General features: G+C 40.4%; 1 protein-coding gene and 1 pseudogene across 4 annotated transcripts; both read right to left on the bottom strand.

Moving 5' to 3' along the window:
• Window positions 1-6,601: 6,601 nt before the first annotated feature.
• On the bottom strand, window positions 6,602-14,066 carry LOC115688427 (KH domain-containing protein At4g18375). Of its 4 annotated transcripts, none has more exons than XM_030614243.2 (8): window positions 13,717-14,065; window positions 11,968-12,567; window positions 11,050-11,478; window positions 10,694-10,951; window positions 10,305-10,571; window positions 10,087-10,154; window positions 8,653-8,724; window positions 8,145-8,564 (listed from the first exon to the last, which is right to left on the bottom strand). In XM_030614243.2, the coding sequence occupies exons 2-7, from the start codon at window positions 12,541-12,543 to the stop codon at window positions 8,676-8,678; spliced, it is 1,647 nt and encodes a 548-aa protein (XP_030470103.1). In that variant the 5' UTR covers window positions 12,544-12,567; window positions 13,717-14,065; the 3' UTR covers window positions 8,145-8,564; window positions 8,653-8,675. The 4 variants fall into 4 exon arrangements, with proteins under 4 accessions (XP_056175832.1, XP_030470103.1, XP_030470104.1 ...); XM_030614244.2 differs by having other exon boundaries at window positions 8,145-8,512; XM_056319857.1 differs by lacking the exons at window positions 8,145-8,564; window positions 8,653-8,724 and adding an exon at window positions 6,602-7,168 and having other exon boundaries at window positions 13,717-14,066.
• A 2,200-nt stretch (window positions 14,067-16,266) lies between these two features.
• LOC130140481 (uncharacterized) lies at window positions 16,267-17,269 on the bottom strand (annotated as a pseudogene).
• Window positions 17,270-27,671: the final 10,402 nt, after the last annotated feature.

Here is a 27,671-nt window from a genome sequence, read left to right as displayed (position 1 = left end):
CCTGTTCCGGGCGGTTCCTTATTCCTTTACACACCCTAATATAAGCCAATGTTATTTAGTGTCACCTTTTCCTCACTCTTTTTAGCCCCTCTTTTGTGCTAAGTATTGTTTGTAGTTGGGTAGAATTGTTTGTGCCGCTTCAAACTATTTTCAGTGCGTAAATTACACATAGCCCCCCAAGTTTCAGGATTGTTGCAAATTGCCCCTCAACATTTCAATTTTTGCAATTTGCCCCCTGAATTTTAGAAATTGGTTATATTGTGTCCTCCAGCTTTGACTCTAGCTATATTCTGCTTGAAGCTCTAATAACGTGACCGATTATTGAAGATGGACTCGTCATATGTGTATACACATAAAAATGTAGAATAATAATTCAGAATTAAGTTGCACTGGAGAACATGTAACTAAAATTCCGGTAAGAACTTAACCGGAGTCGAGGCCGAATGCACATCTATATATAGTTCCAAAACAAAATTTTTTAGCAATCCTTATAGCTACTCTCATATATATGGATGGTGTATACTGACCAATTTTCGTCTTCCATAACTAATCATGGGCAATCACGGGGCATATTGCCTCAAATTCAGAAAATCAGGGGCAAGGAGCAACTTCCCACTATCCCAAAAACTGGGAGGCAAAATGTAATGCTCCTTATTTTCACTATGAGATCTTTTTTCCACTCTATGGTCTTTTTCTTTTGCAAGATTTAGTGATGAACTACTTGCATGGTCCATAATCGATGAACTAGCATTGGTTTAGTGAATTACCATTTTCAAACTTCCGTCGCTTATTAAAATTAAACTTGAAAATAGATGAAAAGAAAGTATCTTCACATTTATTCTTAAATGTATTCAACCAAAAAAATAAATAAACATAGAGGTCCCTTAAGTTGATTATTGGAAGTACCCAAGGTTTGGAAAATAAAAACAATAAATTTTTGGTACTTAACTATTATCTTGTGCAGCTTTGGTCATATGATCCTTCTTAAATAAACAATTACTTGATTAATAAAAAATATTTCAGGTAATTGAAAAAATTGTCCGCATGGCAACCTTAGAAGTTGTCATGTAGAAGATTTTGGAGACCTGATGACAGAAGAACTTACTTGCACTTTCTCACAAAGGTTTGCAAGTATTCCAGATCAAAATGATTATGACTTGATTACGTTCTATATATAAAATCTGGCTTCCTGGTCTATTTTTTCTGATAAAAGTTTAAGGATTAAGACCGCAATTCCTTTATATGTTTTCCCTCGAGGATCACGGATGCAAATTTTCCAAAATGAAAAATTGAATTCTCAAGACATATACATATATATATATATTTGACTTGTGTTAACGAGTGCACATTATGCAATATTTGGAATACTTCATTCGTTATAGTAGAGATTACACATAAATTGAGAATTTTTAGTGCATTTTACAATATTTTTTAAGTAGTCGTTTAACAAGTATTCGAAGTCCATGAGCTTCCATGTTCGTCAATGCAAGAAAGGTGCAAAAAGACGTTTGGCACGACGGACTAGCAGCTAATCTGCAGAAGTAGAAATTGCAAAGATGAAATGACAACCTGACCTTCAATGAACCAAATTGGATCCTTTTACATTCTACTCAAGGGGTGATCCTAGCCGTGATTAAACTTTGAGGTCAAAATAGATGACAAATAAAAAATAAAAAATCCAAAGCCAGATCCATCTCCACCAGGAGTTGACTTTCTTTCTTGAAGGTTATCATGAATGGACGGAGATGGGTTTCTCACAAAGTACAAAGGATCTTGCAAACCTCTCTTTCGATAGAGAAGAACAAAGGGTTGAAGAAGAAAAATAGAGAGAGACACACACACAATGAATCGAAATCTGAGTGCTCTTCTGATTGGAGCGAGTGGAGCAATAATCACCTTGTCTGCATATTCTCAGACGCTGGTCTCTTCCACTCAATGTATCACCATCGGCTTCCTCGTCCTTATGTTTGCTCTGCTTCTTAAAGAAGGTCTCATCTCACTTTGATCTTTGCCATTTGGATGAACAAAGAATTATCCACGTCTTCTTCAGTTAATCTTGTGGTCTCTTGTTGCAACAGTTCCTGTTTTTCTTTTCTCCTCATAAAATTTGGCTCATGTCGTGATTGTTGTTGCCTCAAACTCAGCTGTTTCCTGCTTGTGTCTTTCGTTTGTTAATTTGTATTGAGAATCAAAGGGCTTTTAGCTGTCATTGTACTTGTTGCACTCAGCTGGTTTCGGATTCATTGGTTGTTCTTTGACTATGGTATGAAGCTGGTGAGTGGTGATCCATACATTTTCTTCTTCTTCTTGAAGTTTCAGACTTCGATAGATGTGTGTAGATGGTGATATGCATTCACCCCAAGCTGTAAGAGGACTCTGATTGGATGGATCAGATTGTGAGGCGTTAATGTTTCCTCTAGTGTTAGCGCTTTTTGATGTTTCTGAGCCAATGGCTTCAAACTTTTTTTGATTAACCGACAATTAACAGATGCCTGTGCCACCTTACCAAAAAAAACAGATGCCTGTGCCCATAAGAAAATGCGGAGCCAACCATTAATTGTGTTGATTGTGACTTAGGTACTTGACTGTGCTCTTCCAACCAGGGGCTATATCCCCTGTACAACATTAGGAATTTCTTATAGACACTTAATGATCGAACACTAGAATTTGCAGATGTAATGCTCATTCCTCACGGGCAAATGGTAGAGTCCTGCAAAAAGAACTTCTGGAGGATGATGAAATTTCAATATTAAAACAAACTGGCTGAACTCCAAATACTGTGATGTTGCTGGATAACTTCCACCTTAATTAACCCTAGTTTTCTCTGTCCCTGAAAAAACCAACCCTTCATTTCTTTCGTTCTCTGCTGTGTATTATACCGCGGCAAAGCATTTAATGCAGTATGGAACTATTTATCTAGCATGAAGAATGAATCTTGTATTCGACATCATAAATTCAAAACAGATGTGGACAGTCAATGTTCTTTATCTTTCGTCAATGAGCCCTGCCCCGATATTAACCGAAATGTCATCTTTTTTCATGCCCGAAAACTCCATAAAGATATGAAAAATATTAAGTTTTCCCAGACGGGTTGTCCTTGTTTATCAAGAGAGTAGAGTTCCATAAACACAATTATGAGTTTCTCAAACCAGTAGGTTTTGAAGTCTAGTTATGGTATCACAATTCAATAATTTCTTCATCATAAAATATTAATAGCAAAGAAAATAACAAGCTACTAGAACTGACACTGGATCAACAATTGATTGGATAAAAAGAGAGAGAGGGGAGTTTTTTACAAACCTATTGATGCCACTGTCATTATTCGCCTTCTGATTCTCCGCAAACGGCGACGCGCTCTTGGGTATCATCATCATCATGAGTCTAGCATGAGAAAAGGAGATGGCAATGTAGCCAGAGATGACTTGCCGGCAAACTGTGATTAAGTCATAAATATATCAGCTATGTCCAATGTTTTTGACATGGCAAATCATTATAACAAATCTTAACACGAGCCACGGCCGGCAAGTCATCCTTGGCTGCAATGCAAGACCTCATTCCCACATGCAAGACATGTGATGAATAAGTGCAATGAGCGAAAAATGTAGATCCTTTACTAAGTTAGCAGGGCCTTTTCTTGAGCCCTATATTGCATGAACTAGGAATATTTCACAAGTCCCAACAGACAAAAACATTCCAGAGCCTCATCCAATCAAACTGGAGGTGAAGCAGCAGAAATTCTTCCCACCAGGAATTAGTATTACGACCCCTTTACACCAATAAGGTAAGGACTTGAACATTCCATTTTGCAACGATCAGACAGTGCATGCCTATCTATTTACTGAGACTAGAAAACAAGCAGTTTATGCCAGAAAAGAGAGACAGTAGAGAAGAGGAAGAAGCAAGAAGCCAATTGGACAGCAGAAACTTTTCTTGACAGAAAATGGACGAATTGGATTTGAAGGAAAGACAGTGTGAAGGGTATTCATATATATACACAAGGATAAGAAGAGTACTTTTTTTCCTCTTCTTCTATGGGGAAGTGAAACCTAAGCCTTTAATGATGCCTACATAATTCACACAGGAAACGACAGGCTCTGTTGAACCGTCCAATCTGTGTCCTTATTAATCCCTCAACACGACCACAGGACAACAGGGTAGAAAAGATCGGAGTTACTTGGGAGGGAGGATGCATTAGAGTTTGGATGTGACCACTGCATGGCCCCAAACACCGAAAGAGAATTCAAGAAAGCCTTCAAAGATCAATCCCCATCAACTAAGCTCTCTCTCTCTCGTTAGCCCTTTTAAGACCAATCAATGTGTCTGTCTGTTTCACCTTTACCCTTTTCTTTCCTCCGTACTTGTACTGCGGGATTTGCTTTTACCAGTCGGTGCTGTTCTTTCCTTTCCCCTTGAAACGATGTGACTTGTGTTAGGTGAGAAAATTAACTAGATTCAGCTTTTGCCAGACTCACTTTCTGGTTGCAGCGTTTACCTCGTGTACTTCGTTGGGATTGGAGAGACACATGGGGTGTTGGAGCACGACAATGATTTTCTTCACTGGTTTCCTTTTCGGACGGATTTATGACTGATATAGAAATAGATGAAAAATTTTGCTGCATCATATACAAGAACATGTTACAACATAAAGTATGTCGAATGGATAGAAAGTTTTCGTACTTTAGAATTATGAATACGTAAAAATACATGATTAACCCAACTTTACAATGATATGTAAGATAATAATGTCTCAAACTTGTCAATATTTTGGACCAATGGCCAATACGTGAGGCAAATTGTAAGTCATGAGAGTTGCTCTCGGTAGCGGAATTGGTTTTCTTATAAGACGAGCGTTTTCGATAGCCGAGCAAGAGTTGAGCGGGCACCTAGTGTATCAAACTCCAAAGCGTAGCCGGGGGTTACTTTTCAAACTTAGGTTCGACTACTAAATGCAAATCAAACGTGCACACAGCGCTTTGATTGTCCTTCTCCAATAATTTTGGGGAGGTACGCGGTCGACTTTACTCATTTATTCTGCACTTGGACCTTCAAAAGGTTTAGCAAAGGGGAGAAAACAAATATGTTCCCTGAGCATCGTGATGACTACACTAGTTCGTGGGAAAATTACCAAAAAGAAATTATATACCTATTGTAATTGTGCCAATTAAGTCTTAAAACATTTTATTTTGCCAATTCAATTTTTTTATATTTTTTGTCTTCTTACTTTTTTTTTCCTTCATCCTCTACAATCGGACTTGGCCCCTGCGAGGATCAGCCTTGCCAGACCTTGTCTATGGCCGATCGCTAGCCATCAAGGAGGCCAGCAACCGTAGAGGATGAAGGGAAAAAAAAAACAAAAAATATAAAAAAATCAGAAAAATTTACAAAAATTGTCCACATTGGTGTGGTGGTACTACATAAAACGGCCAACGTCCATGTCAGTGATTTTTGACCAAAAATGTCGAATGGATTACATTTGTAAATTTTCAAAAGGTTTAGGACTAAATTGATCAAATTAAAAAAATTTGGACTGAATTGGCACAATTATATTATGTGTAGAACATTCTTTTGGTAATTACCCCAATGTTCTTTGTTGGTGAATTCTTCGCTACAATCACATACCCATTTTGTTGATATTAGCTCCAAACAAAGATATTCGTACCAGGGAGCAATTGTCTAGTCCATTCACATAACATCTCAAATGAGAAGAAGAGACGGATAAAAAAGCATCGACTTTATAATGTCACACGACATTCTCATAAAGATCGATTTCAGAATTTTTATCACTTCCCAATTTCGATTTACTCAGAGAATTTGCCGTTCACAACCAAACTTTCCATTTCTTGAACGTCCAACAACTTAGCGTAAGCTCAGCTGCATAGAGACAGGAGCGCTGTTTTGGGTTGATCCAAAGAGCCGTTCAAATGATTAGCGAGCGTCCCATACGAAGCGAAAAGGGTGCGATGTTCTTCAATGATCTCACAGACCCAAGAGCGTATGTCAAGACATTACGTTCCAGTTCTCAGTTAAGAGAGTTTATGCCAGAATTGCATCGTGTATGCGTTTAAGCTAAGCGCATCAAATTCTATCTCCCAACTGATTGGGTTGTAAGGCAAGCAGCTCGACAACGCTACTCGTACATAGTACCGACTGCTGTTTCATTAGGAAATTGGTTCGCTTCACCCGGCGAAACTGAACAGAATGTGTTTTCCAACAAAACAAAACCTCTGTTCATTACCGTATAATAGTTTTGCGAACATTCTCTTTTTTAACCAATATGTTCATACCCATTAGCATCTAGAAATAGGGTAGTACTCAGATTCCCAAAGCTGATTGGTTTCGACATAGATTAGACCGATGCAATGCTGATCAATCTGTCTGAATACTCCATTAGAGTTTCTCACATTCACAGTATCTATCAAACCCTATGTCCAGAATCACTCTTGGACATGGAAATCGTGACCGGTTGTTGAATCGGTTAGGACTGCTCCATGTATTTCACTATACAAAATAAATTCATTATCGAGATCCAACAATTATTCTGCAGGACAACAGTCCAAGCCTCCAGAATAGTGACGACCTCTTGTAATAAAGAAAATACATAAATCCACAAACATCGATGCAATTTTAGACAGAACCATTCACCACTTTTTTCCAAAGTTCAACACAGACTTAAGTATCTAGTAATAAATACTTCAGTACTACACCGAGCACTGCAATAGTTTCACCACAATTCAAGCAATTCCACCTAACAATGCTCGAATTAAAGACCAGAGTAGTCCAAGTTGTTCTATCTAAATTCCTAGAGACACTGGAGTAGAAGACTATACTCCACAGAATCTAAATCATTATAGATTTCTCACATCAGACAAAAATGACGCCTGCCAGTTTCTACGTCCAACTTATTTAGGAATCTCTGTACAGAAAATCACCACCAAAGCAAACATTACATGCAGAATAGTGGATTGACAAGCTAAGCTCCACCTCCAACAGAACATGCTTCTTCGTTTTCAATGAAAAAGAAATCCTATCTCGATCTCCTTTCTTACCCCTAATGCTACCACAACCAACATCAATCAGCAAAAGACAAGATATGAATATCTTTACTGTAAATACTAACAAGACGGCCCCAAAAAAACAAACTAACCATACCTCGGGGATTTCACGAGACCTGCCAATGTAACACAAATGCATGAGACAAAATGTTAGAAACAAACCCCCGGCCCAAATATACAATGTATCCATATAAACTAAAGAGATAAACCTACCCTTCTCCAATAACTGTAAGCCAATACCTGGACAAGTCTCTGACGTCTGAAGAAATCTTGGAAGATGAACACTGCCTTACGGGCATTAGACATTTCATACAATTGAAAACATCATCCACTATCCTGGAGAGAGAGAGAGAGAGAGAGAGAGAAAGAGAGAGACTGATCCTAAAGATATCAGATGTCAAACTGATGAACCCCTATAAGAACCGTAAACCTCAGTTTTGCAGAGGCATTAAACCCAAGACCCAGAAATTGCCAAAAGCTTTGCCTAAATGCTTCAATTCTAGAGCGTAAAAAGACTCGCAGAGCATGAGATTTTAAATCTCAACATAATATCAACTGAAGGATCCCACCAGAATGCAAGTACGATAAGCAATCTCACGAGCCTAAACCCTATGTCAAAATTGCCCTTTGCACCAATGCCACACATTGACCACTATTTTGTTGGTCAGAATCAAGGAACCGGCAATAGAAAACTATAATGTAAAGGCAGCCACAACTTGCAATCATTCTTTATTCTCTACTTCTTCCTTCACAATGGCAACCCCCACTTTCCAACCATAAAGAGGGAAAACACACAATATAAGCAAAAACAAAATGCTGACACAAAAAAAATGCATTTGTGAGCAGTGACCAAAAATTAAAGCTTTCCTATGAGATATTGTTTTATCCCATGGCAAAGTGAGGGTTGGGTTTATTGTTTCTGATTCAAATACTTCAAGAGACCATATTGGAATAGCAATATCAATATGGCCAAGATCCATAATACTCATTTTTGCATTTTTATCTGGATTTGTGGCTGTACTTCTTTGTGTAGGGGAAGGGAAGTGGAGACTGCAAAAGCCATCGGCATTCTAAGTTTGAAGTAGGACCATATAAAGTGAAAACGCCATAATCTTCACAAGCTGGGAATTATCTGATAAAACTCAACACTCAATACAACTACCACAGGACTGAAGCAACTTGGACTAAGTTTTAGATTAACAAGAGGAGGAAAAAACATTGGAAAAAGACATGCTGCTCATAGTGTTTGTTGGGAGCACAAAGATCTTGGTCAATTCATTGTCACAGGCATGGCACTTTTCGGAGGTACTATGGTCTTCATATAAAGTAGGTCCTCATTAACATAAGCATCAAGGTAGGCCATCAATTTGACAAATCCTTGTTCATCAGGTCTTCTGGTTAAGGCAGGGGGCTTCATCAATAAAAAGCGGTAGGTTGACTTCAGGCTTCGTGTCTATCAGCTGTTTTGATGGGGCGGGAAAGGCAAGAACATCAGAACGACGCACAGGTAAACTGGAAAGGTTAGGATGGCAAATTGTCAAATAGATGTGACTAGCCTATCTCAAAGGAAAGTCCCTTCAGGGAAGGAAACATGTTCTACCTGCAATTTTTCAGCATCAATTACTAGTAACCATAACTTTTCCGGCGGGAAACAGGGTTCTGCCCAGACACCCTGGAAATAGAAGCTAAAGATCAGGAGGAAGGTCATAAACAGACCAGCAAGAAGTGTTCAGTAATTTGCATCCTGTGACATGCACAGCAGCCTACGGAGGCTAATGCTATTACAGACTTTACAGAAAAAAAGAGCCCTATCGATCAAATACCGTGTGTTCGAACAGAGTTCAGGCTCGATCATCATCCAAATTTTAGGCATGACAATATCGAAGACAATCCTAACAACTAAGAACAAATTAAAAAGTTGAAGCCTCAGACAGAACACTTACGCAATAAGAATCCACCAAACAATGGACAGAACAAACTGTTAAGGCATGAGAAAGCATAAGCTTTCATGAAGACAATTCTGACTATTGATACCAATATTTTGAATTGGGAATATTACAAATGCAAGATCTGATCGTTTTCACCTACTCTTACTGCCTATATATGCACAGGCACACAAAATATCAAAAGTGCATTGCCAAATAAAGACTTCAAAAAATTTAAATAACTAGTCATTGAATTGCTCTAATTGACAGTAACTGATAACACTATGTTCAACAGGGAGGCAGTGGAAAGAAGAAAGAGGATTAAGGAAGAAGAAAAATAATGGAGTAACCTTTCTGGTTGTTTAAGTAAGTAGAAAAAAATTGTAGTGAGATAAAGTGAAACAAAGAAAATTGAAAAACAAAATGAGTAAAGTGATCAAGTATTCTCAAATCCCTCAAAATCACTCCACTTTGGGGGGATGAAAAGTTCACTCAAAATTGGCTCATACATCAAGAAGCAATCCTCCAAATCCTTTCCTTTCCATCCACTTAAATCACACCAAACAATCTATTCAAATCTTCCCCTTCAATCTCTTCTCATCTCTACAAATCTCCCCAATTAGATGTACTGTAAGAGTTTCTTGTGTTTGTATGTAAGTGCGTCCGCGTGTTGGGAGCATACATTAAGGTCATCAAACCTGTTTACTTGAAATTAACAAATATGTCTCAACCTGTTTACACAAGGTATGCTCAATAAAGAAAGTGGGAATTTAATAAGGAAATTGAGAGTGCATGCCCATCATATCATGAAACTGAGGCAACTAGGTGAGTTTTAAACTTCTACTAGTGATGAAATGAAGATCACAACATTATATGAGTCTTCTTGAATCAAGACAACCCATTACCCAAATCAAGAATACTGTATACCATGCCCAAGCAACAAAGAACTGAATCACATGAGCATTTCTGTTCGTCCCAAAAAGCCCAGTTGAGAGTAAAGCCACATTTATCAAAACAAGTCTATAGATTTCGGCAATAGTATGTTAGAAATACCAAGAAACCTTCTAAAAAACCTAGAAAGATCATGAAAGAAGAATAAGAAATCATACCCAGAAGAGCCAGCACGTCCAGAAGAATAGCCACCATATACACCATATACACTACCGCCACCACCAATCTACAATTGAAATCAAAAGATTGCTCATAATTTTTATACAAGTATGTGAACATCAAAACAAGTCTTAACCACTACAAATATGAGAAGTGCACAAGCCTTTACAAAAACCCACTTAGCAACTCAGCATCTGACTTTTAACAGATTTAATACCTGTGGACTGCCATATCCTCCATAACTGTCAGCAACTCCTAGATCACTCGAGCCACCATATCCACTAGAATAGGAGTGACCCCGTGGATGTCTTTTGTTCTCTCTGCTATCATAATTTAGACCATCCGAAGCATCAGGAGGCACAGGGAGGTATGGAAGAACAGGAACGAAAGTAGACAATGCACCTTCCCTGTCAAACACATTCGCTCTCAATCGTGTTGTTACTTGTACCAGAGCATCCTTTGCTATGTCGAGATCTCCAGAAATCTGATCAGTACAAAAACTAATTATACGTCCAAGTTTGATATAGTCACAAGATCAATCGATTAATACCATAAGAAGGTCACTGCTCAAAAAACTGTAGGGCAGAAACACCCTAACTCTATTACCTGCACCATCTCATCATCGTCAGCAGCAATCTTTGGAAGGTTTTCCTTCGACAATATGCGAATATTGGCTTTTGTGAGTCTCCTTATCTCCGTTATAATAGCCCCTCCTTTACCAATAAGACAGCCAATCCTTGACGTTGGCACAAGCAGTCGGGTTGTAAATGAGAGGAGCCCCGAATCTCTTTCAATTTTCTCACTGCACCTTGGTTGCAAACGCACTGCAGCTTCAATAGCAGGAGAGAATGCATCTTCGAAAATCTAAATCAACAAAGACAATTTAACCAATTGTTAGGTCTATTTAGTAACATCGCCCATAAGATACAACAATCTAAAAGATGCCAAATGTAGAAGTTCACCTCTTTTGCTGAGATAGTAATCAAGCAGTCATCTCCCTCAGTTGAAGAACTATCAACTTTGATAGCTGCCCCAGATTCCTGCCTTATCTGGTTAATTATGGTACCACCCTTGCCAATGACACCACCGATATTTCCAATTGGGCAAACCAAGCGAAGTGAGAATTCTTTCGGTGAAGTGTCATCCCGCGATGCTGAATATAAGGAGCGTGACCAATCACCAGTGTCACCTTTGTATCCTCCGTAAGGACCTATCAACGGTGCTACACCCACAATTGGGGCACCAGCAGTAGGAGCAATAAGTGAACCACCGGTAGAATACATATTAGGAACAGCAGAAGTGAGTAAATGCTGAGATCGTGAAGGGTTATCGTGCAGGCGAGATGCAATCTGATGGAGAGCCTTTCTCACAACTGCAGCTTCCCCAGAAATCTAAAAACCAACAGCAGAAAACTTAATGAGCTTCAATCAGCTAATGAAAGAAGACATATCAATACAATCACAACATCTGCTGCAAAGTAGCAAATGCAAAAGAAGAGAGCCAACAAATGTCTATAGCTAAAGACAACAAATTATACGACAACAAGTTCTACGATATATAAACTAAGTTGACTTTAGAAAAGATTGCATATTCCGATATATGCCTTTAATAATGAGATCAACATTTCACTAAAATCCTTCAGCAAGTAAATGATGCCATTACAATCCTACGTCCAAAAGGGAAAACATTAAAAACTTTCTAATGTATGGAAGTACTGAACAATCCCCAAAAGTATAAGCAGGGTGTACGGGCCAAAAACTTTGAAGTTGACCTTGCTTTAATGAGCTACTTACCATTATATCTAGTTGCTTGACAAAGGCCGATACAAAATAGGTACAAAGGGTGCTATACAGAACAATACGAAGAGAAAATTTGTTTACCTGCACAAGCTCATCCGAGTTTAATGCACATGACGGTAAGTGGTCGTCCTTAAGAATCCGAATCTGTGCACCGGTGTCACTACGTATATTTTGCACAATCTGCCCCCCTTTGCCAATGACACATCCAATCTGATCAGATGGTACAAGAAGACGAGCAGTAACTTGCTGCCCTTCAGAATCGTCATCACCATTCAACTCTTCGGCAACTACTCTCTCATGAATCTTAAACAAAGCATGTTGAGCTGGGCACACAAAATTAGTGCTATCTTCAAAAGCATTAGTCTCATCACTAGAGCTATAAATGGTGACAACGCGCTCCTCACATCCAGGCACTGTCTCACCAATCCTAATCTTGGATTTAGTGTCTGCCCTTAGTTGTTTGACGATCTCCCCTCCCCTTCCAATAATACTTCCTATCTTTCTTCCTGGGCACAAATAACGATAGACAGTATCATCTGAGTTTATAACAAACTGGTCTCTATCGTCACCAGGATTTCTCCTTTTACTTCCTCCGTTCTCAGCATAGTCGGACTGAGAATGAGCCCGCTTCCCATAGCTATTCCTCTGACCAGCCATTTTTGCAAGGGGACAAATCAATTCCTAAGCCAGCATGAAACAACAGAAGAACATTAGAAACAATAAAAAAAATGCCAAAGATGTAACATCTCACAAGAGGAGTTCGAATGTTTTCCACAATATAAAAACGAGCAAACATTAAAGAAAAACTGTTATCCTTAAGGTAGAAAGTAACAAAAACGAAATCTGGTGGCATGCTATATCCACCAAAATCATCAGTATATAAAAGGGAAACCACTTAAGTTTCCGCAGACGAAAAGTCAAGCGCATTGACCACGTCATCCAATCAATAACACACTTACCTAATCAACTCAAGTTCAAGATCAGCAAATGAATGCAAATATAATGCCGGTAAATCACTAACTTACAACTAATCCACGCAACATGGCAAAATCAGGTGTGGTGATGAAATGTAATCTAGTACATCAAAGGAAGGCTCCTAGCTGTCCGATATAATGGCAGGATAATTTAATATTTTTACGAATATAAATGAGATACAGTTGTTTCACTGAATAAGACAGAAGGACCCACTCAAAGTACAAATAAAAACAATGACTCAACAGCAAAAAACCAAGTAGAAACTTCAATTATAACAGAGTCACCATAAAAAACCATGCTTTCTTGGGTGAAGCATGAAAACAACTAGTTGCACACCATGACAAACAAAGTGATTCGCATTACTCGAACACAATTTCTTCCCCGGTCATTGTCTTGTACAAACAATACACAGCTCAATTCGCACAAATTTGCAAGTGCCAAAATCATCTAGTAGAAGCGAGATCATTCATGGAACAAAATTCCAACTTTAACACTAACCAAATGCAAGTTAAAATATCACAATAACTCTTGCCACCATCATCAAGATAATTGAACGCGACCAAAACATATGCATACAAAGCGTCAATAGTTCATATCAAAGTAATGAAGAAAATACGTCAACGCTATATCAATAACGAAAGCATCACGAAAGGACATCAAATCTCTAGACTAGAATCAGAAAATCAAAGACAGAGACCTCTATCTACCATCGATTATGCCCGCAGCCAGGATCGAGCAACCAAGTCATGCAATTGGAAATAGGGTCCGAAAAAAAGCTGCTTTTCATCGCATTAACGCAGTCCTACCGACAAAAAATACGGAACTTTTCGATTCCGGAGAGAAACTTTCCATTACCTGCGACCTCCGACGCTAGAGGAAAGGCCGCGAACAAGACCCTCGCGATGTTCCGAAGACCGTTCCGAGCGACGAGCGAGGCTAGGCACGAGGAAGCCGCGCGATCTTCACAGACCCTCCTCCTCCATGGCTTCTCCCTCGCACCGAGCGGAACGCGGATGTGGATCGGCGAGCTACAGATCTGCGGAGGACGGAGGCTTCATCGAGCAGGAGCGGATCGGAGGACGCGGAGCGAAGAGCTCGAGCTTCGCGAGGTAGATCAGTCTCGCCCTTTCTCTCTCTCTCTCTGTCTCTCTCTCTCTCTCGATCTGTTCTAGGGTTTTGACGAACGCGGCTTGGGGAACGAAGACGAGATACTCCGATAGATAAACAAAACACACCCCCGGGAAATTCTACCGTCCCGTGATTTTTAGGGAAAATTACGGACGAAAGGTTTTATCAAAATAGTTAATACCACAAAAAACTTTAAACTGTTATATTCATGATAAATTTACTATAAATTAATTTTTCACCACAAAAAAATTTCAAATTAGTACATCTGTAACAATTTTACCCCAAGTTAGTTTCCGTTAAATTTTATTGCCAAATTCCTGAGTTGCATAACACGTGGGATTTGACAGATTTACCATTTGGGGGTTTTACCCTCTGTTTGTTACAAGTGTATCAGTTTGTGATTTTTTGTGGTATTAATTCAATTTAACATAGGGTATATTTGTCATAAATATATTAGTTTAGAGTTTTCGATTATAAAAAAATTAGTTTTTTTTGTAAATTTATCACTGGTGTATCAATTTGAGATTTTTCGTGGTATTAACCCTTATCAAAACATACATTTGATAGGACAAAGACATTTACTATTATATTATCTTAGGTAAATTACATTTTTTATGGAATATTATGAAATAATAGGACTCACACATCGTGCGACGATGAAAGGGAAATTAAGTTCTCCAGAGAAAAAGTTGAGGAAAGATATTTTGCAGATAATTAACTTTCTAGGGAGGACCATTATAATTGCCAAAAGAAAGTCACGATGAATTGGGCGGTTACTAATAATAGTACAAAAGAAAGGAGAGAATTGCACCGCAAGCCTTAAACCTTGTCTGACTGCAAATAAGTCCAAAATCTTTTGGTAGGTTCAACCAAGTTTTAAAATTCTACCAAAAGCTGCAATCGAGTCATAAACGTTGCAATTGATTCAATCAAGTCCTCAATTTTTAATGCAATTGAGTCCTAAGATTATGTTGAAAAATAAAATTGATGGATGTCGTGTAATGGTACGGATGATAAGACCTCAAAATTTACAAGAATATAATGAAAATTATTATCACTGTTCAAGAACAATTATGAAAAACAAGAGAAAGCAGTCACTGGAGCACAAAAATTATGGAACTACAAGAAAATTAATATCGTTGGAAGAACTTTACAATGCAAATGAGAAATTTTATTTATAAATGGACACAATATTTTAAATTTGATGGATTTCCTTAAATTTACTACGGTAATAGAATCAAAATAAACTTATTTTTCAAGTTTTAAATCATATATTTGAAGGGCAGATAAAAAAGGCAAATGCCGTATAATAAATCTTTAAAGTTCACGAGCTTCGTCTTTGTCCATATATTTGAAATAGTAAATTAAATGCATATCTTGATTCACTTTATTTCTGATATGCTGAATCAAATTGTTTGAACGAAGTTCCGAACAGCACTGAATCTATCACCAAACCAGCCATAGAATGATTTTCATGCCTCCTAAGGGGCAACTCTTTTCTTAGCCATCAACGATATTGATGAGTACCAAACAAATTACTCCCTTCTCATAGTGATATGTATAAACATGGTATATATATGGTGATATGTATAAACATGGTGATATATATACACAAGAAATGCCACTGAATGTGTACAGCCTAAAGGGTGTACTAAAACAAGTCAGCAAACAATAGAGGTACTAAAAAACTCAAGACACGAAAGGATCCTCTCCCATCGTTATCTAGTATTTAAAAACAATATTACAAAAGTCGGAAACACAAAGTCATGGAATCTCAGGTATATTGTAATGCCTTGCCATTTTATGTGCTATACTTTTCCTAATCATATTTATCTCAGCTGTCTGCTCATGTGATGTATCATTTGCAACCTCCACTTCTCTAGATCCAAACGGGTACTCCAGATATCCATAAAGGGAAAAGTTTTTGTCCATCCTCTTTTGGTCACGAATGTAATTATAGATAGCACAACACACAATTATAATAAGTGCTTGCTTTTTTATTGTAAATGGAGGCATGTACCTCAAAATGGTGAAGTGATTCTTTAAAGCCCCAAATGACCTGTCAATGACATTCCTTAATGAAGAATGCCTATGGTTAAATAATTCTCTTTCTATTCTTGGCCATCTCCCACTCCTCTTATAATCGTTCAAATGATACCGTTCACCTTCAAATGGAGTTAAAAATCCTGGAAGTGATGCATAACCAAAATCTACCACGTGGTATTTGCCTATAACGTGGTATATATAAATTTGTTATGATATACAACCATAATACAATCATAAAGAAAGTTTCTTCCTATAAACAAAGTAAATACCTGATGGTGGTCGAGGAAATTGTAGTCGAGGAATCTCGAGTGCTGCCGAAAGCACCCGACAATCGTTGGCAAATCCTTCCCACCCAGAATACACGAAAGTCAACTTCATATCAAATGAACAAACGCACAACACATTCTGGGTGGTGTTCCCTTTCCTGCCTTTAAATGGGATCTACTGAGACACATGGACGGAAGCATTTATATGAGTGCCATCAATAGCACCTACACAACCTTGTGCATTTATGAAAATCTAATATTATACAAGATTATCAACTACGTGTACTTGATAGTACAAACTCCATATAAAAACCATACCTTGAAGTATCGTTCATGATTAGGATCCATCAAAATTTCCTATGGGATAACATCAAAGGATGGTGGTTTGATAACCTCTTTTGAGAGTTTGAGAATTGCTTTCAATACTATATTAAAATAATTGCTAATTGTTTCTCCTGAACATTGGAATCTGTCATATAAATCTCTATTGGAGTTATTGTGACAAACCAAAGATAAGAAGATCCCAACTTGTTCATCTATCTTAACATACCGACTATCTTTCAACCAACATTTTGCCCTTATTAATTCACATAAGTTCAGAAAAACATGTCTCTCCATCCTAAAGGCTTCATATATTCTATTTGAATGTCTATAAACAATCTCCCTTATTCATTTGGGTCATGATAGTTTGCTATCCCTAATAGGTTCTTTCGTATGCATGGATATGTCCACCGCAACGATACACAACCATACTATCAATACGTGAAGATCATCATCATCCGAGAATTATTCATCTGGATCTACCTGCCTATTAGACACACTATTTGATCTCCCTTCCATAGTACCTATATCATCACACAAATACAAGAACATCAATATAGATATCTAAAAAAAAAAATCCAATAACAACCAATAACATAAGTCGTAGAGTGAAAGCAAACCAAATATAAAAATCCCGACCAATCCATCGTACCCATGGCACCACAAAAGTACAAGAGTCTCGACATCAATATCTCTAAAAACGGAAAAAGTACACCAGAAGTACCACAATTTGTGTACGGCGATCACTTTGGTGCCATAACTTTTTTTCGGATCACTTTAGTGCCAAGTCGGGGGAAAATAGATCACTTTAGTGACTCCGACCAAAATTCCGGCCAAAAAGCTGACCTGGCATATATATTAAAAAAAAATGGTTTGACTTGTACACGTGGAAATTATGTGACTTTTTTTTTCGAATTTTTTAATTTTTAGAAAAATAATAAAAATTAAAATAATTAAAAAAAAAGGTTGCGGCGACGGCGAGGAGCCCTCGCGCCGCCTGCTGCCAACCCACCACCGCCGGAAAGGCCGGCGGTGGTGGGTGCGATGGTCGGCGAGGGCCGGATTCGGCGAGGCGAGGCTGTGCCTCGCCATCGTGACCAAGGCGACGGCGAGGTCGGCCTCGCCGGATCTAGCCCTCGCCGACCACTGCGCCCACCACCGCCGGCCCTTCCCGGCGGTGGTGGGTTGGCGGCAGCAGCGGTGAGGGAGCTCTCGCTGCTGCTGTAGGCCTTTTTATTTATTTATTTAATATAATTTATTTTTTTTTAAAAAAAGTACACGTCAGCGGGCTAAACAGCGTCGTTTTTGGTTTTTAATGCTGACTGGACCTCTCCGGCGAGCCGTGTCAGCGCCACATCGGATTTCCAGCGAGCCACGTCAGCATTGGCACTAAAATGATCATTTTTCAAAAAAGTTGGCACCAAAGTGATCGCCGTACACAAGTTATGGCATTTCTAGTGTACTTTTGCCCTCTAAAAACCAAATATCAAATACTAACATAAGTTATACAATCAAATGAAACCCCACGCAATCCACAGTACATTTCCTAACATCTATTGAAGACATTAAAGAAGTCCATTTCTCCTTTCAGTTGGGGATTCGATGAAAGCCTCCCTTTATGCGGCACTAACACATGCTCGTTTCACTACTTTGTTGTAAAGATCTTGCCCCAACTCAGGCATACTAATTAGGACATCAATCACAGCGAATATGGAGAAGGGGTCCACAGGTGGTGGTGTGACATGTGAGGTGGCAAAGCCACTCACAGATTGACTTGCCTTAGCTTTGATCAGCTCCTATATAGCTTTGCAAGTGTCAGCAACACATAATGAGGCATTCTCTCTTCTCCTCTTGGTATTTGGAGTTCTATCCAATTTGTGAGAACTGGAGTTGCAGTATTATCGGATGTAAAGACTCTCTCATCAATGTGGTGATCACTTAAGTCCTTTGGATCACCGTCTGCATCGCCACTTAGGAAGCACCGACATGTTCGCGAAGCGACCGTGTCGGTGTCGCGTGTCCGACACGCGGCCAACGCGTCGGACATGCCGGCGACACACAAGTCGGGAATCTCGACACGCGATTTTTCGACACGCACGGGGTCAATTTTATAAATTTCCAAAAGTTTAGGGGTCCAAATGTAAATTTATAAAAAAATTAAAAAAGGAAAAGATAAAGGAGAAAGCTCAATTACTCAGTTCTTTCGTGCCTTAAGCTTCTCAATTACTCAGTTCTTTCGTGCCCTAAGCTTCTCATCTCCATCTGTCAAATTTCCCATGACGTACGAGACGTGGCAACGATCGGTGCCGGGAAGGTCGTGTGCGTCACCGGAGCGTCCGGTTTCATCCCTTCGTGGCTCGTCAAGCTCCTCTTGCATCGTGGCTACACTGTCAAGGCCTCCGTTCGCGATCCCGATCCATTCTCCATCCCTCTCGTTTCCGTTTTGGTTCGCCGTTCATTTTTTCCTGGAGCTGTGTCTTTTGTGTGACGATTGACGCGAGTGACGATTTGATTGTCCATGATCGACTGATTTTTGCTTCCTGATGCGCTCTCATGTTGTTAAGAATGGTTTGTTTCGTCCGTCATTTCGTGCGATTATGTTGTTGTAGATGAAAATTCGTGCATCTGTAGTTTGAGACCGCAAACAAGTAGTTTCGATTTTGGCTGGATTGTTTTGAAGTGATCGAGGTTTGTAGCCGTTGAGTGAGGTTTAGAATTATTCGGTTGTACATGCTTTTGTTCAAACGATGTGCCTTGTAGAAAGGTTTTCCTTCTGCTTCTTTTCCAAGCTTTTCTAAAGTATAGAAGAGTCATCTTGCGAGATTATTGATTATCAGATGAGAGTAGTTAGAGGTATAATTAATCTGAATAAAACTTTTTTCTTTTGGCCTGCACATGCCGAACGCAAGGTCATTCTTCCAAGACCAGAGTAGTTGCCCCTTCATGTTATTGTTATATAACTTATATTGTCTCTCTGGGAATAAAATCTTGCAAAATAGCAAAATCGATGATGAGTATTGCGTCACATTTACTGGCTTCTTAATGTTTTACTATTCTTTGACAGAATAGAGTCTGTAATTGAGAGCAAAAATTGATGTGTTTATTAGTTATGATTATATCAATATGTGTTTATTTGTAGTATTACCGGTAAATATTAAATTTGTGGTTCTTGTAATTGTATTTTTTGTAGCTTGATTTCAAGCATGGATAATAGCACTTCCAGTACACAAGGGCCTACCGCTACATCTATCAATGAAGATTCCAATAAACCATTATGGAGGTATGTTACTAAGTTAGCTACTCATAGCGATGCGGGAGGAAATTTGCTTTGGAAATGCAATTATTAAAAAAAAGATTTTTAGGGGTTCAAACATGAGAGTTAGGGCCCATTTGTTGATGATAAGTGAAAAAGGAATTGAAAAATGTGGAAAAGTAGAAAAAAAAATCTTTTGGAGATGGAAAGATTAGATTAAGAGATCAATACTATAATAGCGAATCTTGCGCCTACACATGTACCTTTGCCCCTTTCGAGTTTATCAATTAGTGGTGGTTGTGGTGGTGGGATGGATTCATCCTTTGACTCCAAAAAAAGAAAGATTGGAAGTGCGAGTGGAGGATCACTTCAGAAGGCATTCAACATGACTCAATAGAAACATTTAGATTATGAGATTGATATGATGTTTTATTCGGCGTGATTGCCATTTAACCTAGTAAGGAACCCTTACTTTCAATCCACTTTTACTTATGCCATTAATCATAATATTGCGGGGTATGTACCACCGAAATATAATTTGTTGAGGACCACTTTGTTGAAAAAAGAGAAGGCAAATATTGATAGGTTGTGTGCACCATTTGAGACATGTGGAGGGAGAAGGGTGTAAGTGTTGTGAGTGATGGATGGAGTGACTCACAAAGATACTTATTAATTTTATGACAGTGTTGGATGGATAACCTATGTTTATAAAATCGGTTGATTGTTCGGGAAAAACAAAGGATATGCATTTCATTTTTAACTTGTTGAAAGAAGTAATCAATGAGATTGGCCATGAGAATGTGGTCCAAGTAATTATGGATAATGCGTCAAATTGTAAGGGTGTGGGACAACTCATTGAGCAAGAATTTCCATTCATTGTTTGGACGTCTTGTGTGGTGCATACCCTTAATCTAGCTTTGAAGAACATTTGTGCCGCAAGAATGTGGAGACCAATCAAGTAATTTATGAGAAATGTAGTTGGATTTCGTAGATTGTTGATGAAGTTATGCAAATCAAACATTTCATCATGAACTGTAACTAGGGGTGTCAAAAAAGCCCAAGCTGACCCGGCCCGACCCGACCCGAAATTTTAGGGTATTTTAGGGTCAGGTTTTATTTTCTCTGGATATGGGTTTTAGATGTGGGTATTTATTAGGATCAGGCCGGGCCGGGCCTAAGGTTTTTTGACCCAGCACCAAATATAACCCTTCTTCCCTCCCCCCTTGCTCTCGTCTATCTCTAGCAGCCATGAATCTCTTCTCTCTCCCCCCCTTCGCTCTCTCTGTTACTATATCTCTATTATTTGCCACGAAGCCGCCGCTCCAAATCCCGTCCTCCTCCGAAGCCGAAGATGGGAGGTCGTACTCCGGCGGCGTCTCCGGTCGCCGGGACCGTTCCCATGGCGAGAACGGCCGCCACACCCCCGAATTGGACCGCTCCGCTGAGCGCCGCCGCAGCCCCTCCTACGACTCCTACGACGGCCGCGAGCCCGATCGCCATGGCCGCAGCCCCAGCCCCTCGTATGATCGCTACGACGACCGCCGCGACAGCTCGAGCCAGCGGCTCCGGCGGCGGGTCTTGCCACGCGACCCGGACTTCAGAGGAGCCCTAGGGCCGACGGCGGATCAGGAGGAGGAGGGCCTGAAGATGGCGCTGCGCCTCAGCATGCAGCACTCGCCGCCGGAGCCCAAGCGGAGCAAGCCTAGGGACGCCGCCGCCTCACCAAAGGATGGCTGCCGGATGAAGAGGGAGCTCATGGCCGCCGCGGCCGAGAAGAGGATGCTGGCCGCGAGGAGCGCTGGAGCGGCGTCGCCTCCGTCGCCTGCTCCGTCTCCGTCACAGTCCCCGTTGCCGATGTCGACGACGCCGAATAACGAGAAGTCTAAGCATGTCCCGAGGAGAGATGGGGGATTCAGTGTGGATGATGGGCAAACTGGGAGGGGACTGTCGAGCGAAGAAGCGCATCAGTTGTGACCCTAAACCCGACCCGGACCGACCCGACCCGACCCGACCCGACCCTATTCTTGGAGTATATGCTGAACAGGGTCTTGGGTCGGGTCGGGTCGGGTCGGGCCGAGCATGACCCTGTATATTTCGGGTCGGGTCGGGTATCATGAAAACCCGACCCGACCCGACCCATTGACACCCCTAACTATAACGCCCCCACCTTAGGGTTATTAGTATGACGTCTCGTTCGTTATTATCTTTGATTAAGTACAAGCGAAAGCAATTACTTCAAGAAAATTACAATCAAAATAAACAACGGGGTTATGGCAAGTATCATGAGCAAACCTTATATTTACAGCATACGCAAGAATATTTTACAACCCGACTTACGGGTCTTAATCGATTTTAGCCGTTTATACACAACAAAAGTTATGGCTTAGGTATCCTAAGCTCGCTACTATGGCTTCAATGCTCCTAGATTCCTCGAACTCCAACATAGCTCATACTCCCCTTCCCGCCACCGTCCGCTTTGTTGTCTCACGCCCCGCCCGTGGCGCCCCCTAGAGCTAGCCACCATTTCCACCAAAAGGGCCGTTGTACCTGTGCAAGGGTCTAACCAGGTCACCATTCGACCAGCAGTATCACGCCACGTAAGTGTAGGGGACTAAGTTCTCAAGGCCCTCATTAACCATAACAAAGGTAATAACCCGAGGGTAGGCCCGATGTTCACGGGTGTTGATAGCATCGACCACCTTAACTTCCATCTTTACAGATGTGCCGAAACGGGTCGGGGGAGATGCCATCTTACGGACCTGAAAAGAAAAACAACGGGGGATGAGTCGGGAAGACCCAATAAGTGAACTCACTAATGTCAAGTGAGGAGGAATCGATCGCCGTTAACATGAGGTGACCTTTACCACACCTGCGTCAATGGCAAATCAATAACAAAGTATATGCCAACAACAAGAGAACATCAAGCATGGCTATTACATGTGAGTATCACCAATCAAGTTCCGGTTTTAATCATATGTTAACCGTGAAAAACAAGAGAAGCCTTCTCGCAACCAAGTCATACTTGACTCTTGCAAAACGTGAGAAATATACACGTCTCAAGTATATACAAGACATAAGACAAAATAATCAACGATCATTCATAAGTCCGAAAACGGTCCAAGCAAACCATATCACAACGCATCTCATCTTCTTTTCCCGACATTAGGGAATTCATTTACTCTACTCGACAAGGCAAGATTTTATGGAAACCAAATAGTGACGTGAGAATGAAGTGGTGATTGGCGTGAGCAAAAGGAAAGTGGCGTGAGCAAGAGGAAGAACCGGCTGGTGGGTAGGCGTGTGAGAAAGCGTGAGTGATGTGAGAATGAGAGATGAAAAAGGAAGAAGAGATGGTGCAAGGTAACTAGGGGGGACCAAGCCTATTTATAGGCAAACCCAACTTGCTCACCAAGTTAAGAGTCAAAACTTACTCCTCAAGTTCTTGACTCTCTAGAATCTTCCAAGCTCTCATAATTCACTCGCCACATGGTCCAATCACCTTCATTCAAGTGTCACCTATAATTAAATGAAATCTTATCAAATATTAGGCCTAATAATTTGAGTGTCTAATTGACTACCAAGTGTCATACTAAGGTTATAATGCCCTAAGTTACAGTACATGAGTCACTCTATATATTAAATTCCAAGAGGACACCTAAGCCCGTACATTAATGTCTATAGGGACATATAAGCTATTCATGAAGAAAAGACAAATGTCATGATGAAATTGTCCATAAAGTCTAATGCCATCATTATCTAGATCTTGAAAATCTTGACTATTAATGAAGAAGAGCCAAAAGACCATGATGAAATGGCCTTGAAAGTCTTAGCCATTAATTTGGCTTCATGAGCAAGATTTAATTCTAGTCATATAATCTAAGCTTGGGCTTTAAGTTTTAATCTGGAGTTCAGATGACATATAGGAGCAATTAAGATCCTAAAACTTGGTCCTCAAGTTGCAATTGGCCCTAAAGTCTAAGCTTTATAATTAAGCTTCTTGTGCAAGCCTTTAATTTGAGGCCATTCATTTCCAACTTGGCCTCCAAGTTCTACCTTAGGGTCATTATGCCCTATTCATTCAAGGCCTAAATAAATCATGATGATCATTCTTTCTCTCTCTCTTTGGCCGTGAGCCATCTTGCTAGGCGTGAATGATGGTCTTGATCCTCAAGACTCAATTATAGAAGCCTTCCAGAAGAACACATTTTAGCTTCTGCCACCATATGTAAAGCCTCATTTCCCCTTTCATATGATCTCCAATCAAAGTGTAACATATCTCAATTGACATCCTCAAATTCGACCCTATTCGGAATGTAATGAAATGATGATTTTAATCGATGCACTATTAGTAATTCTCGCTCTGAATTGATCACTCATGAGAGACTAACCGATTAGGAAAGGCTGTTAAGGAATTAAGTACGCACGACCTGATAACTCGATCAGGGATTGACAATTCGACCATAAGGATTGACGAGGGACAATTTTGAGCCATTATAGACCGATCAAGGGATGGTTATAGAATGATTCGCCAATAGCATACAATCGGATCGCGGGTGATTCCGCTTGACCGTTGTATGTATTGCGAACGATCCTAAACCCATTGACTGATGATCGCGTACTTTGGAACTAGCGATTGATCCCTCGCAATTACATGACAATCGAGATCATCCATGGTTCGAGAAAACTTAAACGTGGTTTGATACCGAATCAACCACGGGTCGAATTCGCGTAACTCCTAAAAGCCGCCCGTTAGTTTGAGATATACTAAAGTCGCAATTGATTGATTTTTACCACGAATTATAATCCGAATTTGGATGTCGAATCTTTGAGGATTTCAAAACAAAATTATTGGACACCGCCTCATTGATTTGCTCGTTTATCGGTTTACTCGAAATTCTCGGAAAAGGATTTAGCGGGTCGAGAATTTGAGCCCACGAGGAAGTGGGCCGGATGAAGGCACATTGGGCCTCAAGCCCAATGTGATTCGGCCACATGGGCCCAAGGGAAACCCAAGTGGCCCAATTTAGCCCATTGAACCCAATTTCAAGCCCGATTTCAATTCAAGCCCAAGTTTGAGCCCATTAGCATTTTCAAGCCCATTCATAATCCGTTTGAGCCCAAATTTGATTATACGAGCCCGTACGAAATTCTAGCTCGTATACGCGTATAAGTATTTTTATACTTTGTGAAATTACCAAAATACCCTTCTAGCTTTTATGACAAAGAAACAAAGGCATTTAAGAGAGAGAAGACTTTTGTGCATTTTTGAATGATGAAAGAAGACTTTGAAGGCTTGTCTTAAATGAGAGAAATATCTCTCTTTTGTCTCTCTTTCCCCACTCTCTCTCTCATTTCACGGCCACCCCCTCCTCTCTCTTTTCTATCTCTCCATTTTCCTCTCAATTTTCACTCTTCTTCCCCCTTTTCTCCCTTTCTCGGCCAAACCAAACAGAAACAGCCTTTGGGCTGCTGTTCTTGCTGCTTTACGCCACCACTGAACCACCAGCAGCTCGCCGTGTTCGCCTGGAGCCGCACGCCGCCCGTTCAAGCCTTTTTCCGCCGCCGGTTCAAGCCGCCGAGCCAAAAACAGCCGTCCCAAAGCTGCTGTCCAGCCGAGACCCAGTCGTCTTTCCGTGTCAATTCCGGACCGTGCAAAGCGTAGCCCTCGTCGCCGCCGACGCACCGGTGTCTCCGGAATTTTAAGCGGGTGAGTTTTCGCACTAATCCTTTTGATTAGTATGTTAAACTTGCTTAGGATTGATTAGTTTAAGTTAATTGTGCTTAGTACTAATTGATTAGGGATTAGTGATAATCTATTGGATTAATTATATTATTATTTTATTAATTTTTGGAAATTAAATAATAATATTTTATTAATTTCGGAATTAAAAATATTATTATTTTATTAATATTTTTGTGGAAATTCCGAAATTAAATTGTGTTTATTTTAGGCTTAAATTGTGATGCCTAAGCTAGAATTTGCCTTATATATTGGTTTGTATGCCAAGTTGAATTGTTTGGTTAATTTTAAGTATAGAATGTCGGGTACTTAATTAATAAACCCTGAGGTGTCGGGTTTATTTGTTAAGTTTTATGTGAGAAATATGCTGTGGATACTTGAATATAGAAGCATGCCAAGTTTGGGAATTTATTGATATGTGCATAATCACGTGTGAATATTTTAGTACATTTTTTATGTGTGGAAGTTGGATATTTCAACGTATTAGCACGGATTATGTTTGCATCGGCCATTGAAAATTATAATGATGGAACCTGAGTGTTGCTATGTGTGCATGATCACCTAAAGATTCCTTTCGTGCCCGGTTATATCGGAAAACCGTATACCGGATGACCGTCAACCTAGGGTTTGGCCGTGGCCCTAACGGGTGTCCCCAATTTGGTAATTGGAAGCCGTCGCTGGTAGCAGGGGAGACGTAGTCATTCGCGAATCGGATTCGGAATGAACCCATTTATGGGATATGCCGTCATTGTGGTCGGGTGAGACGATGCCGTGCCCGATAGGGCGGGACGATGCCCGGTTATGCCGGAAGACTGCCAACCTGAGGCGAATATCGCGGGTTGTGCCGTAGCCCCTGGTGTGGCTGTAGTAATTGGAATACGCGTGAAAAATTGTGGTAGCATTGCGCTTGATTATGGAATGAAATTGTTAGGCACGGTATAGGACGGGCCGAAGCGGTTTGACTTTATAATCAGGACACGTGTGAATGCATTGTACTTGGGAAAATTGATGTGTATTCTGATTGTATTATATGCTTATTGCATTATTATGACATACGGTGAATCATAATGTACAGGGCGTGTGCATGTGCCCGGGGCAAGGTAAGGTTGCCTGTGATTGTGTTGTGAAGTACCTGTATGTTCTATATTGAGTTGTCTGCCACCGATGTATCGTTGCATGTGTTAGGTACATCCGAGATGAGTTGACCTCCTAGTCGAGGCTTAGGTCGTGAACTCGCTGAGATTTATCTCATTCGTTGTTGTTAACCACTTTTCAGGTCATCCGAAATGAGTACACGTACCGTTCCTTGGGAACCGGCTTTTTGAGGGAGAACACCTTTTGAGGTTATCCTCGTAGATAGAGGAGCTAGGTTAACCCCTACCTGTTCTGGTTGTAATCGGGAAGGTTCGCGTGGCGGACTTGTAATATATTAACCCGATGTATTGCTCATGATGTTGTTTAAATTGAGGTGTGTTTTCCTTACTATCCCGTTTATTGATTGTTGTTGGGTGAATTAAGTTCGCTTCCGCATGCGTTTAATAGATAATGATTCGATTGGGTCGGCGACGTGTCCTGGGACGTTGCATTTATAACGACCGTGGTGGGATGTTAGGGCGCTCGAGAGTCGGGGCGTGACATCCCTGTTTAAGTGGTATCAGAGTCAGGTTAGCTCGATCCAAGTTTGGTCGATACCTGGAGTGATAAGGTGCGATGAGTTTTGGGATAGTTAGTTAGGAAAACGTCTTGTGCCTGTGCATGATTACTTGATTTTATCGTTAGAAGCGGGTTGCTCATGACTTCTAATTCCTTGTTGGAATTGGAAAATAGGTTTCTGTGAGAATCCTGCGAGATGAGCAATCCTGAGCAAAGGACTCCTAGGAGAAAGGCAGCTCTAAATCAAATTGGTACTGGAGGAAGGGCTCAAGAGGATCCCTGGTTAGATAGGATTATGCAAGCCCTAGAGACTTTGGTAGGGCAACGAGCTCGGACCAGCTGCCGCACCGCTCGTTCTGCCGCCGCCGCACTTTGTTGATGTCCCGTTAGGCTGGGATCGGGA

The sequence above is a fragment of the Syzygium oleosum genome, unplaced genomic scaffold (assembly GCF_021117445.2).
Source record: "Syzygium oleosum isolate NSW1041296 unplaced genomic scaffold, Sole_v2.1 Sole_v2.19, whole genome shotgun sequence".
In the NCBI taxonomy this organism is placed as follows: Eukaryota; Viridiplantae; Streptophyta; class Magnoliopsida; order Myrtales; family Myrtaceae; genus Syzygium; species Syzygium oleosum.
Note: the sequence above shows the minus strand (reverse complement) of the source record. Positions and strands in the feature narration are given on the sequence as shown.

Bases quoted from the DNA above. Each gene is read 5' to 3' on its own strand.
- LOC115688427 (XM_056319857.1), bottom strand. From the start codon at position 12,543: ATGGCTGGTCAGAGGAATAGCTATGGGAAGCGGGCTCATTCTCAGTCC. The intron at 10,952-11,049 runs GTGAACTTCTAC...TTGTTGATTTAG, and splicing joins TTACTATCTCAGCAAAAGAG to ATTTTCGAAGATGCATTCTC. The intron at 10,155-10,304 runs GTATTAAATCTG...TTTCAATTGTAG, and splicing joins GAGGATATGGCAGTCCACAG to ATTGGTGGTGGCGGTAGTGT.